Source organism: Heloderma suspectum, chromosome 11 (genome assembly GCF_057233095.1).
Source record: "Heloderma suspectum isolate Gila_16-S chromosome 11, 16-S_ref, whole genome shotgun sequence".
Classification (NCBI taxonomy): Eukaryota; Metazoa; Chordata; class Lepidosauria; order Squamata; family Helodermatidae; genus Heloderma; species Heloderma suspectum.
The window spans coordinates 18,422,913-18,439,894 of record NC_139468.1 but is presented as its reverse complement, the minus strand read 5'-3'; the positions used below and the strand labels follow the sequence as shown (position 1 = coordinate 18,439,894).

General features: G+C 40.9%; 1 protein-coding gene across 1 annotated transcript in view; it reads right to left on the bottom strand.

Annotated features, from left to right (window-relative positions):
* MYO5C (myosin VC) overlaps nucleotides 1–16,982 on the bottom strand; it is a 75,405-nt gene that overhangs the window by 14,381 nt on the left and 44,042 nt on the right. Inside the window, exons 21-32 of the mRNA XM_084817073.1 lie at nucleotides 13,137–13,283; nucleotides 11,778–11,942; nucleotides 11,512–11,605; nucleotides 10,623–10,686; nucleotides 9,234–9,414; nucleotides 7,739–7,832; nucleotides 5,915–5,978; nucleotides 5,717–5,797; nucleotides 3,481–3,661; nucleotides 2,096–2,189; nucleotides 628–691; nucleotides 38–206 (exon numbers count right to left, since the gene is read on the bottom strand). Coding sequence (XP_084673199.1) covers nucleotides 38–206; nucleotides 628–691; nucleotides 2,096–2,189; nucleotides 3,481–3,661; nucleotides 5,717–5,797; nucleotides 5,915–5,978; nucleotides 7,739–7,832; nucleotides 9,234–9,414; nucleotides 10,623–10,686; nucleotides 11,512–11,605; nucleotides 11,778–11,942; nucleotides 13,137–13,283 — 1,398 coding nt within the window. The remainder of the gene's footprint in view (nucleotides 1–37; nucleotides 207–627; nucleotides 692–2,095; nucleotides 2,190–3,480; nucleotides 3,662–5,716; nucleotides 5,798–5,914; nucleotides 5,979–7,738; nucleotides 7,833–9,233; nucleotides 9,415–10,622; nucleotides 10,687–11,511; nucleotides 11,606–11,777; nucleotides 11,943–13,136; nucleotides 13,284–16,982) is intronic.

Sequence of the window (16,982 nt, the reverse complement as noted above, 5' to 3'; positions counted from 1 at the left end):
CACTTAAACAATCCATTACCAGGTTTCCTTTCCTCACCGTATTTTCCATGGTAAGATATGCCACATCCCGGTATATTTTGTTCTTGGTTTCATTCTCTCTTTCAGGTTGTTTTTCCATGTGATCATTTGTCCCCTCAAACTCTTGAAATGTGGTTATCAAGTTTTCTTTTTCCTTAGTGTGTATTTCATTTTGAACTTGTAATGCTCTAAAAGGCATAACACTGTATTAGGTTCTTTTCTGCACATAAAGCAAACTCCTACTATGAAATGGTCTCTTAAGTTCTACTTTCCAGCCATTTGTAGCTCACCCACATTTTTCCTTTTGCCTTCCTTGGAAAATAGGGCCTGGCCTGCTCTTCTCCCTTTAAAAAGGGGCTGGTCTGCAAATGCAGACAGGGAACTAATCATGATCACTTGTTAATTGTAGCAGATCAAATGGCTGTTAAAAAGAAAGCTATAGGAGCTACTTCAAAGGCTGGCTATCCTTTCAGAAACAATTTCTCACTAAATAGCCAACAAAATATTCATTTTAGAACTCTACTTCCTTTTCTATGAGGTTAAATACCCAGATAAATTGTAGCTAACATCTTTTCAGATGTAAAAAACAAAAATGATTGAATTGCTTACCTTCTTTGTGTTCCTTCCCCCTCGATGTTATGATACAACAGATCTCCCATTTCCTCCATTTTCTCTTTAGTAATAAAGAATATAGCTTTACTAAGGTAACCTAGACTGGAATTTTGTTACTTTAATACATTAACAGTAACCATGTTCTCATATCGTGGAGGTATACAAGCAGAGGTTGGATGGCCATCTGTCAGAGATGCGGCAGTTGCAAGATTTCTGCACTAGGCTGGTTGGACTTGATGACCTCGAAGATTCCTTTCAACTCTAACATTCTATGATTCTACAAAGCAGGACTATAAAATACATAATTCACCTAAAAGTCCTCCATTATGCTAACTAGAATTTTCCCCTTAATTAGGGACAGTGAGACTATGAACCAACAGCTGCATGTCAGACAGAAACCGTCAGGAGAAGCAATTTTAAAATTGAAAACTGCATTGTAAATATCAGTCATAAGCCACTGCATTTTCCACAGTCCATCAAATATACAAAGATCATATTCATAACTCAGCAAGATTCATAATACAAAATACTACATATAAGAGGGAAAAACATTTTCAAAGAGCATAAAAATAATTAAAACATTATACTTTATAATAATTGCACAATATAATACAGTTTATTATGTAGCCAACAGGATTACAAAAGACTGATCTAAGCACCAGCAAGTTTTAAAATATAAAACATAAAAACCATAGACAATTTTAAATCCTTCTGTTATAATCACAATGATTATTGCTTCCTGATTCTTTGGCTGCTTCAACCTAATTTCAACAGCCAAAAGAAGAACAGTCACTCACTTAAGGATTCTAGATTTTTTATCTCACAAAAAATCAAAATCCAGAAGTATTTTAAGCCTTATGATAAGCAATATTCCAGGGTACAATCCTGCTATAATCTACGCACTTAATCAGTTCCCTCTATGGCCAAGTCATTATGGTGAGTTGCACCATTTCTCCCAAGGACAATCTTTTATTCCTGCCTTCTAAAAAAAATTGAATATTGGGTAATATATACAATCCGAACATGCATAAAAATGGCAAAATTAAACATAAAAAACCGTGCATAAACAGAGTTGATCCATCTAGGCCAGGGGCTGTAGGCCAAACACCCTCCGGATGTTTTGGCCTACAACACACATCATGCCCCACCACTGGCTATGCTGGCTAGGACTGAAGGCCAAAACGTCTGGAGCACCACTAGTTGTCCATCCCTGATTTAGGCTAATATTATCTACTCTGAGCAGTAGTGGCTCTCCAAGGTCTGAAGCAGAGTCTTTCCCAGATCTGGTCCTTGAGAACCTTTTAACTTGGGATGCCAAAGATTAAACCTGGGACTGTCTGTATAGAAAGCATGTGCTCTCCCACTTATCTGTGGTCCTTCCTTTTCAAAAGGTTCCCAAGTAGAAAATCCATGACAGAAGACATTGTTTTTATTTGCAAAGCTCAGCTTCTATAGGGCAAATTACCTTTATTCTTTTCAGCTTCATCTTGAAGACAGTTTTCAAGATCCACCTTCTGCTTCTGAAGCTTGGAAATCTGCTGCTTAAGATCGGGGATCATCTTCATACAAAAGGAGGAAATATTCAAATACCTACATCATTCAACAATTTTTCATAAAAATTTAAGCTCCCCGTGTTTTTTAAAAAGTAATTTCTTCGTATTTTGTAGAACAATTTATTTTCTTTGGCGCATCAGTAGACATCTCACAAAACTAGGGCTATATTTATGTTATTTTGAGATTTAAAATTAAATCAAACATTTTTACTAAATGCCGCAAAATATAACATGCTATAATGAAATACTGTGCAGAATTGATTTTTTTGGAAGCTTTTCACGTTCTGCATCAATGTATGTGGGGAACTGTGGGATTCTACAATCAGCAGAGATAAGAATCTTCCAATTCACTCTAGCAGACCTCAGTCCAGAAGATGCTCCTTATGCCTGTGTTCTAACTGGCTGCTTGCTCTCTTCCCCAGCAGTACAAGGACTAGAAATACTTCTCAGGTATTCTGAACAGACCTCCTGAGCAACTAACAGAGTTCCTTAGCAGTTGCTGCTACTGCTGCAGCCCTGCACGAACCTAGATTTTGCTCTCTTCTAGATTTAAAACTTTGTTTTGAGAGACAGAGAAAGAGAGAGTTGAAATGATAAATAAAACTCTCTGAACCAAGTCTATAGTTGGTTCATAGGGATGGCGGAGACTTTCTCCCTGAATCTTCGGGGGGCCGAGCGCCAACGCATTCGGCCCCCCGAAATCGGCAGTGAAATTATCCGCCCCCCCGCCTCCCCCTGCGGGATGGGACTTACTGTTGGCGAATGTCCGTCCCGGCAGCGGGTCCCGGCGGCGGTTCGTCGGCCTTTCGTTGGGGGCGGGGGCGGCAGCAGGTCTTCCGACTGGCTGCCGCCACCGCCATTACAAAGTGTAAAAAAAAACCACAAACCCGTGATAGGCTACGTAACGATTAACGTAGCCTATCACGGCTAGATTTCCAAAGTCAGCTGTGATAGGCTATGTAAATCGTTACGTAGCCTATCACGGGTGACTTTGGGGAAAAAAAAAGCGCGTACACAAATGGCGGCGGCCTATGGGTGCCACCATTTGCGTTCCTTATTTGGTCCCGGTAGTCTACGTAAAGATTTACGTAGACTACGGCATAATGCCCTTCCTGGGGAACGGGGGTGGGGGGGAGTTAACCATTGTTGGATGCCTCCTTGCACCAAACAGAGATGAATTCCTTCAAACTTACAGATGTTCAGCAGCAGCTGGTCTTGCATAATTGGTTACCTGTTTATATTCAGAGGCAATTTGTTTCAAAAAGATGTTTCTAAGTTTATAATGTTTAGTCCTCACCATGTTTTCTGAGGTTAGCCGGGCAACTTGGAGTCGGATACTGTCCCTTATGTCATTTTCCTCCCTGAACAGCTTCTGTAAGTGGTTTATTTCTTGACTAAGATGTTCAACTTTAGAATTGAGACCTTCTATCTCCCTTTCATAGTTCTCTTTCTGCGACTGAAAATGGCTTTCCAGTACTCTGTTAAAGGGACAGAAATATAGATATATATATGTACATATGTAATAGTACAGTACAAAGATCCTTGACACAATGGATATCCTTTTGAAGACCAAGAACCATCCAACATAAAAATAAAGCACTTCAACTGACTACTACAAAAAAGGGTTTAGCTAGAAAAAAGTTGTATTGGCTTAAGATACCCAAGTTTAGAAGTCTAAGGAGGCATCTTATACTTGTTTAGACAGAAGAAAACCCTACAACTCCCAGCATTCCCCAGCCAGCATGGCTGGTTGAGTAATGCTGGGAGTTGTAGCACTTCTTTCTGTCTAAGCACACATAGGATTGCACCCTCAAGGTTCATTAAATATGATTAAGGTGGTTTTCCCTGAAAGCTTCTTAATCCAAACTGATTTCTCTCTTTTCTGTTTTACTGGCATGAGAGACAGTTAGTCAAGAAGGGTTTAAGACAACTTCATTAGATCAAACCCCTAATGTGTACAGACTGAATAAAAAGGTGTCCCCAACCAGTCGTGTCCGACTCTAGGGTGTGGTACTCATCCCTGTTTCTAAGCCGAAGAGACAGCGCTGTCCGAAGATGCTTCCGTGGTCGTGTGGCCGGCATGACTGAACACCGAGGTGCACGGAACGCTGTTACCTTTCCCACCGAGGCGGTACCTATTTATCTACTTGCAATTTCTTGGTTTCGAACTGCTAGGTTGGCAGGAGCTGGGACTGAAGACCGGAGCTCGCTCCGTCACGCGGCACTCGGGTCTCGAACTGCTGACCTGCCGACCTTCCAGTCTGCAGTTCAGCGTCTTAACCACTAAGCCGCCGCGGCCCTAATAGACTGAATACCTAGACTGAATACAGACTGAATACCTAGTATTAAAAAGAAGAAAGACATGAGATAACACAGTGGATGTAAACTATTTAGATGTAAACTGCTGAAATAAAAACTTCCAGATTAAACCCTTGTGGTGATAAAGAAAAGGCCTTTTCAAACATATCCCACACAACGACGACTACCATAAAATCTGCATTTCTGGCAGTCAAGACAGTACTAATTCTCTTATCAGAACACAAACCCATGATTAAGACTTGAGACTGCCTTTGCTGAGTCAGGCTACTAGGCCATGCAACCCACTACTTTCTACTCTGACCGGCAGCAGCTTCCCAAGGCCCAGCACAGGTGACTTTCCAAGATTTAGTTTTATGAATCCAAACAGGAAACCAAGGTTTCTAAGGCTAAGTTTTATGGAGCTTCAGAAACAGAAACTGATTTCCAGCGTTCTACTTATCCACATGATGCAGTTCAGCCATGCAATAGCCCCTTGGCAAACAGAAGAAGAAATTCACTTCGGCACACTGCTGACTCATTTGTCCTGCCATGCTTTCCAAAGACACTGCCCTATCCATTTAAAGTCAAGACCGCCAATGTGAATTGTCCTCTACTTAAGTTTCCAAGCCAGTAACCCTTTAAAGCAAGGAAGCCCACTGAGAAAGTCAGACATGCAGCCCACAGAGAGCAGCTGTTGCAGGTTGTATTTCAGAGCAGCTGATAAAGAACTGCACAGCAATTTCAAAACCAAAAGTCAACGCAACTCTAGCCATCACCCTTTGGTCTTTTTGGATCAGAAGTGTTGATCCATCTTTCCAGTCCTGGCTTTAAATGGCTGGGACAAGTGCATTGTATAGCAGTGATGATGGTGACTGACATGGGGTCAGGGAGGAGCAGCCAAGAAGGGGAAAGAGTTTAGGTGAGTGGAGTAGGGGGAGCGGATGACACCCCTCCCTCAAGTACTATTTTCTTTTATTTATTTTTAAATTTGTATTGAACTGAATATAGCTCCATGAAGTCCATAGGACGGCCAATGATTTGCAAAGCTGACTTACTCAAATGTGCAATCCCTTAAGATCATTTCCCCACAGTACTAAGAGCTTGCAGTATTGGTCTATAATGGCTTCTTTCAATAGAGCAACAACTGATTATATTGAAGCTTCATTATGATGCCTACATTATTCCATCAATATTCAAATCAAAACTATATCCAAATGACAGAAAATACATCTAACCTTGTGGCTTTTTTTAGGCCTTCATAGGCAAACCAGAGTTCCCCATCTTCATTTAAATGTTCAAAATCTTCAGCAGACAATCTATTACAAGACAAAAGGTGGAAAAAACTATGGCAAATGAATTTCAAACAAATATGGGCTTTCGAAAATGAAGTTTAAAGCTGCTATATTTTAAAAGCCAGAAGAATATATCTGTACCTGCTCCTTACATCTGCAAAGTCATAGCTCTCACGAAGTTGCCTTGTAATGTCTGACATCTTGTCTATAAATACACAATTTTATATGAGGACTGAGTTTCCACTTTGGCAGCACAGTCTTATAGACTATATTTAATGTTTCACTGAAACCATTTATTTTGTATCACAAAGTCCAATCTGATGGCTGGAAGTGAGGCAGAACCAGCCCAGCCCTGTCCAACTTGCCTGGTACCCACCCATCCTAGCTGTACTACAAGAAGTGGTCACATCAACAAGCCTACAGCATTCTGTTCAAATAGTGGTCAACCAGCTGCTTGTGGGAAACCCACAAATAGCACATGAGTACAACAGCACCCTCCCACTCATGTTCCCTAGCAACTGGTGTACACAGGCATACTACCTCTGATACTGGAGGTAGCATACAGTCATCATGACTAGATGCCTTATCCTCCATTAGTTTGGCTAATCCCCTTCTAAAGCCATACACATTGGTGGCCATCACTATGTCTTGTGATAGCAAATTCCATAGTTTAACTATGTGCTGTGTGAAGAAGTACTTTCTTTTATCTCTCCTGAATCTTGGGTGAAGGGCTCCTACTTTGTGCACTGAAGGTCCTATGTTCAATCCCTGGCATCTCCAGGTAGGGGTTGGAAAAATTCCTGCCTGAAACCCTGGACAGCCAGTGATCTCTTCACAGCTTACTTCCTGTAGGCATCTAGGAATCCCAGGGAGCAGTGCTTTACAACTGGGTTATGGCATTCTGAGTGGGTTATGGCACTCTGAATTTAGTGGCTTACCCATTCAGTGGATAAACTGAAAGCCTATGATGCTATGTGAAGGTATTCTAAAGTCTCAAGCCAAGTACAAGTTGCCTCCTCCCCCTTAGTCCTATTGCTTCTCTCCATGTTTGTTATTTTCCTTGGATTAGTTCGGGTCTAAAAAGAAGCCTCGCTTTAAAACCCTTCAATCTAAATTCTATTGTTGTAGCCAAATTATGTGGCTGTAGTAATTGTAATTCCCTAGTAATTAGTGTAGTTTCCTAATAATGGCTCAACCAGCTACTTGATCACTCATCCAGATAGCGAAAAGCATTTTTTGATTGTTGACAACGTGGTGCATCCTGTTGTCAATGAAACTGCGGTGCTTTACCTCATTTTGAATTTGTGACCAAAAGCCTGTGAAAGCTAGGGTGGCCTATGCCCCCTGTGAATTTCCAAGTAATTCTGATCAAACCGGAAGTGAACTCCTTTGTATTCCCTACTTCTGTCCTTCTCTTACCCTACCTGTTACATTGGAAATAATCTTCCTGTCTCATGCTAGGGGGTTGGTATACTAAATTAATTTTTTTCTTTCTGTAAACATTTCTGGCAAAAGAAAGCTGTGTTCCTTGACTGTAATTTTCCCCATTTCAAGTAGGTAATTCACCCATTTGGTTGACGTAGGGAAGCCTTCCTTGAGTGACCAGCTCATTAAATCTGGTCTTATTGGAACTTGTTTCCTTTAAAATGTTTTAATTGTTTTACCATGGTGCTTTATTCTTTATCCTTGCTGTTCACTGCTCCAAAATCTTTTTATGTGCAGCGGTATATAAATATTGTTAAATAAATAAATTAAGTAAGTAGGTATTGTGCAGGATCGACTGTGTGCTCACCACGTCTCTGTAAAATACCCTTATATTTCTGGGTCATCAGTACACATATACACATGCAAGTTTGCATACATGAGGATGCACAGTAACAACTCAAATAAGCAGAAGAATGAATCAATATGATAGCTAACACCCACATATATTAACCCTTTGAATGAGAAATGTTTTCAAATTACCTCTCATTTCCCGCTTCTGGTACTGTAGTTGCTTCTCCAGATCCAGTTTTTGTGTCTGAATGAGTTCAATTTCTTTTTGCAATTCAGGGATTGTCTTAAGTGCATCAAACATTTATAAAACGAGACACAATCCAATCGGATAAAGTGAATGGCAGAAACGAGAAGATTAGAAGACTGCAGTTTAAAGCATGTTTACTTGGACTCAATGACCCAGTTCACATGTAACAGCAGCAAATCATGGGTTAATTAACCCACTATTTACCAGGGTCACATGCCATCACCATTTTGAATACGCAACCTCTGACTGGCCCCATTGGAGGTTATTCCATGACACGTAAAACTGGATGCTATGGGTTAATTGTGTGTTAAATGACACACAGTTAACCTATAATTAGTTCTTAGGTTAACTAAGATTAACCCATAGCATCCAGGTTCGCACGTCACAGAATAACCTCCAATGGGGCTGAGTGGAGATTGCATATTCAAAATGCTGGTGATACACACGGGGCACATATCACAGCAAATCGTGGGTTAATTGACCTACGATTTGCCACTGATACATGTGAATGGGGCCCATCAACATACTTGGAATCAAAGTCAAAGACAATACTAAAATTTATTTATTTATTTATTTATTTATTTATTTATTTAATTTCTATACCGCCCAATAGCCGAAGCTCTAAAATTACCATAGGATAAAGATTTTTGGGGTGTCAGGTACACTAATTTTGTGCATTCCAGAGTAATACAGGGCCTGTGCCAATTCACACACTGACTTCACTCATCTAAAGATTAGACCAGCCATTCTGGTCTACCAGATTTTGATGGTAAAAAAAGGTTTGTCACAGCAGTCCCCACCAAACTGCCTTCAAATATTGAGATAGTGTGATTTCACATTTTAATATTACATTTTTCTTTGTTTTATGAATGGCAAACTTGGATACTGCATTATAAATTGTGACAAGCCATCCTGGGCTTGGATTGTGCACCAAAACACATGTCCCTCACTCTGTGGAGAACAGAGTGACAATAACATATTCCAGTTACAGAAACCACCACAGCTGGGGAAATTTATCTCCCCCCATCCCAAATTAAATCCCAAACTTCTGAAAAGCTGTTGGAATGTAGTTTATTGTTTAGAGCTGATTTTATGTTTTATGATTTTATGTCATATACCATGACCTGTTTTAAGCTTTTGGAGCAGAGTAGGATTAAAAATATAACAAATGGGCACAATCCCCTAAGACGTTCATCTGTACAAGGCCCACTGAACTGAATGGGTGCTACCTATGAGACGCAGAGCATATCCATCTGGCTTCCACAGGAGGACGTCCTAGTGTAGACTGAGCCCAGAAATAAGCAACAAATGCAATTACAACATTCAGTATATAGAATTGCTTGGGATTATCTATTTGTACTTTGTAGTGAAGAATCCAAGATAAAACTGACTGTTAACACTGGTCACAGAACGCATCTGTTTCCATTGTTACCCTACCTTTGCTTGGTTTGTAAGTTCTTCTACTTCCATTTTTAAGCCATCCTGAATTTGTTGTTTTTCCTGAGCTTGATTTTGGAGTTGATCGTTTTCATCTTTGAGAATTTTTATTTCTGCCTTGAGCAACTCAATCTTTTTTTCATACTCTTGTTTCTGGTTGTGGAAGTTTTTCTCAAGTATTCTACAAAGATTCAGAACGAAATCACACATTTGTTTTTCTCCCCATATCTCTATGTACAAAAAATTATAATTAATAAAATACAAAAAGACAAATAAATTATAGGTGACTGGCAGCGGCTCTCTGGGGTTTCAGGCAGGAGTTTTTCCAGCACTACCTGGAGATGCTGGGGATAAAATCTGGGACTTTCTTTGTGCAAAACAGGTGCTCCACAACTGAGTTATGCTTCCTCCCCTGACACCCTCGCTCCCCCCCACACACACTAATTCTAAACACTTCATTCTTCAAGTTAATGGCTTGAATCTTAAGGAGGCTCCTTCAAGGGGATTTTTACATCATCTCTGCCTGCCCAAAAGCCTCTCGAATAGCACAGGGACCCTCCTGAACACCATGGGATGCAGTGCAGGGGGCTTTGGGAGAGGAGGGAAATCACTCAAAATTGGGCAAAGGTACTTTCCATAAACAGAGCGCGCACAAGTTGCCTCTGCCTGATTTTAAGTGATCCCCCCCCCCCTTACCCCTATGGAAATAATCTAATAGCAGAAAATTGTACTAATCCAGATTTTTTAGAAGTATGTCTCTAAATCCTAAGAATCATCTGAAGACAATATGAACAGATTGGAAACTGATGTAATTCCAGAGGGAAAAGGCTCATAAATATAATAATTCTGCTGCCTAGTCTACCTGTTTGAATAAGGGCCCATTTTTTAAGTCACAAAAAGAGTGTAGTTGCTGCTCCCCCTGGGGCTCCTGAACTGTAATGACAGGTCTTACATCAGTTTTATTTAGTTTTAGCTTCCAAGTTTATTTCTGTAAATATTTATTAATTTGGGCTGTTGGAAGAATTGCACACAAAGGTACTCAGACTCTCCTTTAAGGACTTGCAGTTTGCGTACAGATGACAGATTCATGAGTTGGAGAACACTGAATCTAACACAGATACACAATCCAAAGGAACATAAAGATACAGTTCCCCAAAATGTTTGTGTTGAATTCAGCTGGACTTGGGAATGGCTAACTCTTTCTGTATTGGGGCCATGCGCTTTAGTAACTTGTCAAGGTGTATTGTCTGGTAGTCTAGACTATTTAAATGCACTACCTCCTGCTAGTAATGTTTTTCGTTCCTTTTATAGGTATTTAATTCCTGTGCAGAATAACAAAATCAAAGAATGTAAGAAAACTCCCATCTAAAGTCAAGTTAAATTTCATACATTCGTTGCCTTTCTTCTTTCTGAACATCAGCAAAGAGCTGTTTTGTCAGGTCATCCATTTTATCTGCAGAAAGATAATGCTATATTTCAAAAATGGTTGTGCAAAATAAAATCATTACAATCAAGCACACATATAAGCTATAGACTAATGAGCAAATCTAATAATGGTGTCTAACTTTAAATGGATACTTTTACACAGTAATCCCAACAGCTTGGATAGATGTCATACAAATCCTGAAAAGCCAAAATTCTACTTTGAAATTAATTTTCAGGTTACGGAATGGCACAGAACTGCTCATTAAAAGTATTATTATTATTATTATTATTATATTTATAAGTAAGATGTTAATGCATGCAGATCCTAAGGATTTAGACTAATGGATTTGCCTGCATCTTTGGCACAAAGCCCTAAAGTGACAGTATAACATCATGGTGTTCAATCCACCAGGAAATTATCTCATGCAGTTCCCATTCATTTCAACAGCCTTGAACAGGAAAACTTCCTGGTGGATTGGGCCCACAGTCTGTACTGGTCTGCTAGTACAGCAGTCAGGGCATGCCATTGTCACTGCTTGTTTGTAGGCACAGCAAATCTCGCTCTGCATGCTGCTGCCCATTCTCCACATCTTGTTCGTCATTTCAAAGTTACCCTATACGTACTTGAACCATTGTCAAGAAAAAAGAGGGTCACACCACAAATCCACGAAACAAAAAGAGATCCCAAAGGGCCTAGTTAAATTGAACACAAAGTCCTGATGCATTCTAAGGGAATGTCTTCCTCGGGGGGAAATATTTTAGGATTCCTTTTCTGTTTGCTCCAAAGGGAGCTACTATCATCATCACCCTGATTCCTGAAATAGCTGCAGATGATTGATCTGAGTCATTGCACCTTTCATTTCCTCAGTTTTCTCTTGAAGCTCCTTTTCTAGCCGCTGCTTCTGTTCTTGTAGCTCTGTATAGTGGTTTTCAAGTTTTGAGACCCTCTGTAAGGAAAAGTAAAGGCAGGACATCTGTTAAAACACATGCCGTATCTTTAAGAGCACCCGCTGATTTCCATTAATGAAGAGTTGCTCCAAAGTACTCATCACCCCGAGTCCTAACCCTGCTTGTTGCCCCAGCAATTGTTCTTTATTTGTGAGCCCCATTAAGATTAACCTTTTCATAGTCATCCTTATGCTTCTTCTCCTTTTCTTCATGCGCTTTCTTTTGCGTGGTTAATTTTTCAAGATCCAGCTGAAGCTTTTGAATTGTTTCTACATCATTGGAGTGATTTGAGGCTAGAGTGGTCAATCTTTCCAATAGGTTATGATTCTCCTTATTCTAAAAACAATAAAAATAGTATTAGAGTAGGTACAAATAATTCTATTAGTCTGTTCAATTTAGCAGCTGGTAAAAGAAACATGTCCCTTTCAAAATGAATGCCAAGAGGAGTGCCCAGGACAATGACAGGTGTGCCTGCCTGGTTTTTAGATAGATAGATAGATAGATAGATAGATAGATAGATAGATCTTTATTGCTTAAAGCCATAGGCCACCACAGTGTACATTAAAAAAGAAAAAATAGTACAGTACAATCACATATTTGTATATACATAAATTCATACAACCAACAGAATCGTCCCCACTAGGCTGTTTGGGCTTTGGCACGTATTTTCCTTGCTGCCAAGGCAAATTTTGCTACCTGGGCAGTGGTATGCCTGGTTTTTAAAAATGCTTCAGTATCTGAACACACCACTCAGTCTCAGAAGGCACTTGAAGAACCACCTTCTGAGTACACAAGGGTTTGGAATTCTGGCACTGAGTTGCATCCAATGTTAACCTACTTAGAGTAGACCCACTGAAATGGATGGGACGTAAATTAGTCCTGACTACCCTAAGTAGGTTTAATATTGGATACAACCCATTATTGTGACACTAAATACTATGTTGTGAATTATGGGCATAAATTGCAGGTTTGAGATATTTATTTATGGTATTGAAAATATTTGTCTTCTGCCACTTCTTGACTCAATAAGCCTTGCAGGTGGCTCACGGAATTTAAAATCAGTTAAACACAAAATCGAAAACTCCCCTTGGGAAAAAAATCATACCAATGAACAAGCAATGCAAGAAGTAGGAGGAAAAAAACAAAGCAACAATCAAATACTCAGGCAAATGAAACTTTTTATTTGGCACCAGGATGACAGTAGTAACATTGGCAGCATATGAATCCCTGTCGAGAAGGTAGTCTACAAGCAGGACACAATCAACAAAGAAGCCCTGTTTCCTGGTTGCCACCCCGTAACCTCTGAAGGTGGGCCTGCAAAACAGAGCCTCAAAAGATTATCACAAGGAACAGGCACGTTTATCAGGAAGTGTCATATGTTAGGATGGCCATATTAAAATTACAGAAAACCATGCCTACAGAAGTGATTCAGTCCTGGTCAATCATCAATTATTTTATGTTCTAAAACTTTTCATTTGAATAAGATATACAGAAAATTCCTGCAATCATAACTTGATACAGTGTAACTACCTGGTCTTCCAGTTTTTTCTGCAGTCGCTGTACTCTGTACGAAAGCTGGATGTTTAACACAAAACGGCGAATACTCTGGAATCTGCGTCTGGCGAGCCAAGCTCGGGCATATTTCTGGAGGACTAAAGCCTTCTGTTCTTCAAGCATCTTTATAAGAATAAGACAGAATATCGAGTCATCTAACAACTAGGTGCTCAGGGGAGACCTCATCATTTAACAACCATTTGCTGAGACGATCAGTGAAGATTGTAGCAGAGTGCAGTAGTAAACAAATATTACGAGCATGTGAAGTACACGGTACATAGGCCTAAATACAGCCTATAGCAGCAGTAAGACATCATAATGCAGCCAATGGATGGTGAACAATGCAGATGCCACAACTTTATTGGCCAAACACAGCTGACACATTCCTCACTGCAATTTCCTCACCTGCTTCTCACACTGCACATGCTATGAAGAAGCACAACCCAGTTTGCATGACACGACAACCCACCATGGATGATCACCCGTGGTGGTTTGTCGTGATGTCCAAAGCCGGCATGGTTATTTTTCACAAACAAGCCACCCTAAGAACCCATGGTTTGTTGTTGGGTTGTTCAGGGTGGCTTATTTTAAAGGTGGCTTGTTGTGACATCTGAACCCGGCACGGCAATTTCATCGTGGGTTGTCAGGAATGCCTAGAGAGCCGCCCAGCAAGAGCAGCAAGAGAGCTGCTCCTCGTGATCTTGCTAGTGCCACCGTCTTCCTCCCTCCTCCTTTCTCAGGGCCCTCTGTTTCTAACAAACAAGAAGAAAGGACACCAGAGAACACGTTTGCAACCTTTTTTAAATTTAATTTTTCGGTCTTGAGCAGGTGCGCACATTCATAAGTCCGCAGCTATGGAATTTGCATAATTTCCCCCCTCCGTTTTACTGCTCTGTCTTGAAATTTGCATATCTTTACCTTGAAATCTGCATAGTTTTACCAATCCTGTCAGTGCTCTGTAACCCATATGTATATCTGACCGCTAACAAGGGAGACCAGTGGAGGGAAGTGACAAGCACGATGAGTGGCAGGGAACCAAAAGCAGCAGGTGACTACAGGAGAAGGAGCTTTTCAGACATATGTAATTGGTAATACACGAAGCAGTCTTTTAAGAAAGGTGTTCCCAAGCACTGAAGTGGAAGATGAAATTGACAAGGACATTGACAAGAGGGAGATATCAGTATGCTAGGCTAATCAGCAGACAGGTGGTCTTGCACAACCCCCTCAAAAGTTTGCAAACACATTGTTGTTGTTGTTCAGTCATTCAGTCATGTCCGACTCTTCGTGACCCCATGGACCATAGCACGCCAGGCCTTCCTGTCCTGCGCTCTCTCCCGGAGTGTGCTCAAGTTCATATTCATTGCATCGGTGATGCTATCTAGCCATCTCATCCTCTGCCGTCCCCTTCTCCTTTTGCCTTCAGTCTTTCCCAGCATCAGGGTCTTTTCCAGTGACTTTTCTCTTCGCATTAGGTGGCCAAAATATTTCAGCTTCAGCTTCAGTATCTGTCCTTCCAATGAGCACTCAGGGTTGATTTCCTTTAGGATGGACTGATTGGACCTCCTTGCAGTCCAGGGGACTCGTAACAGTCTTCTCCAGCACCACAGTTCGAAAGCATCAATTCTTCGGCGCTCAGCCTTCCTTATAGTCCAGCTCTCACAGCCATACATTACTACTGGGAAAACCAGTAATAGCTTTGATTAGACGGACCTTTGTCGGCAAGGTGATGTCTCTGCTTCTTACTATGCTGTCTAGGTTGGCCATAGCTTTCCTCCCAAGGAGCAAGCGTCTTTTAATTTCATGGCTACAGTCACCGTCTGTGGTGATCTTGGAGCCCAAGAAAGTAAAATCTGTCACTGCTCCCATTTCTTCCCCTTCTATATGCCAGGAAGTGATGGGGCCAGATGCCATGATCTTCATTTTTTTAATGTTGAGTTTCAAACCAGCTTTTGCACTCTCCTCTTTCACCCTCAACAAGAGGCTCTTGAGATCCTCTTCGCTTTCTGCCATTAGGGTGGTATCGTCTGCATATCGGAGGTTGTTGATAATTCTCCCAGCAATCTTAATTCCGACCTGTGATTCATCCAACCCGGCGTTTCTCATGATGTACCCTGCATGTAAGTTAAATAAGCAGGGTGACAATATGCAGCCTTGTCGTACTCCTTTCCCAATTTTGAACCACTCAGTTGTTCCATGTCTGGTTCTTACTGTTGCTTCTTGACCCTTGTACAGGTTTCTCAGGAGACAGGTAAGGTGGTCTGGTACTCCCATCACTTTCAGAATTTGCCACAGTTTGTTGTGATCCACACAATCAAAGGCTTTAGCGTAGTCAATGAAGCAGAAATAGACGTTTTTCTGGAATTCTCTTGCTTTCTCCATGATCCAGCGAACGTTGGCGATTTGATCTCTAGTTCCTCTGCCTCTTCAAAACCCAGCTTGTGCTTCCGGTAGTTCTTGGTTCGCATACTGCTGAAGCCTAGCTTGTAGGATTTTGAGCATCACCTTGCTGGCATGTGAAATGAGTGCAATTGTGCGGTAGTTTGAACACTCTTTGGCGTTGCCCTTCTTTGGAATTGGAATGTAAACTGACCTTTTCCAGTCTTGCGGCCATTGTTGAGTGTTCCAAATTTGTTGGCATATTGAATGCAGCACTTTAACAGCATCATCTTTTAGGATTTTAAATAGCTCAGCTGGAAGACTGTCATCTCCGCTAGCTTTGTTGTTACTAATGCTTCCTAAGGCCCACTTGACTTCACTCTCGAGGATGTCTGGCTCAAGTTCAGTGGCCGCACTATCATGGCTATCAGGGACATTCAGATCTTTCCTGTATAGTTCTTCTGTGTATTCTTTCCACCTCTTCTTAATCTCCTCTGCTTCTGTGAGGTCCCTGCCTTCTTTGTCCTTTATCATGCCCGTCTTTGCACAAAACGTTCCCTTGAGATCTCCGATTTTCTTGAAGAGATCTCTAGTCTTTCCCATTCTGTTGTTTTCCTCGATTTCTTTGCATTGTTCATTTAAGAAGGCCTTCTTGTCTCTCCTTGCTATTCTTTGGAACTCTGCATTCAGTTGGATATATCTTCCCCTTTCTCCCTTGCTTTTCACTTCCCTTCTTTCTTCAGCTACTTGTAAAGCCTCATCAGACAGCCACTTGGCTTTCTTGCATTTCTTTTTCTTTGGGATGGATTTAGTTGCTGCCTCCTGAACATAGTTCCTCAGGCACTCTGTCTATCAGGTCTAATCCCTGAAATCTATTCCTCACCTCTACTGTATAGTCATAAGGGATATGATTTAGGTCATACCTGAATGGCTTAGTGGTTTTCCCTACGTTCTTCAATTTAAGCTGAAATTTTGCAACAAGAAGCTCATGATCTGAGCCACAGTCAGCTCCAGGTCTTGTTTTTACTGACTGTATAGAGCTTCTCCATCTTTGACTGCAAAGGACATAATCAATCTGATTTCGATATTGACCATCTGGTGATGTCCATGTGTAGAGTCATCTCTTGTGCTGTTGGAAAAGAGTGTTTGCTATGATCAGCGTGTTCTCTTGGCAAAACTCTATTAGCTTTTGTCCTGCTTCATTTTGTGCACCAAGGCCATGCCTGCCTGTTATCCCGGTGATTTCTTGACTTCCTACTTTAGCGTTCCAATCCCCTATGATGAAGAGGACATCTTTTTTTGGTGTTAGTTCTAGAAGGTGTTGTAGGTCTTCATAGAACCAATCAACCTCAGCTTCTTCAGCATCAGTGGTTGGGGCATAGACTTGAATTACTGTGATGTTGAATGGTTTGCCTTGGATTTGTACTGAGATCATTCTATCGTTTT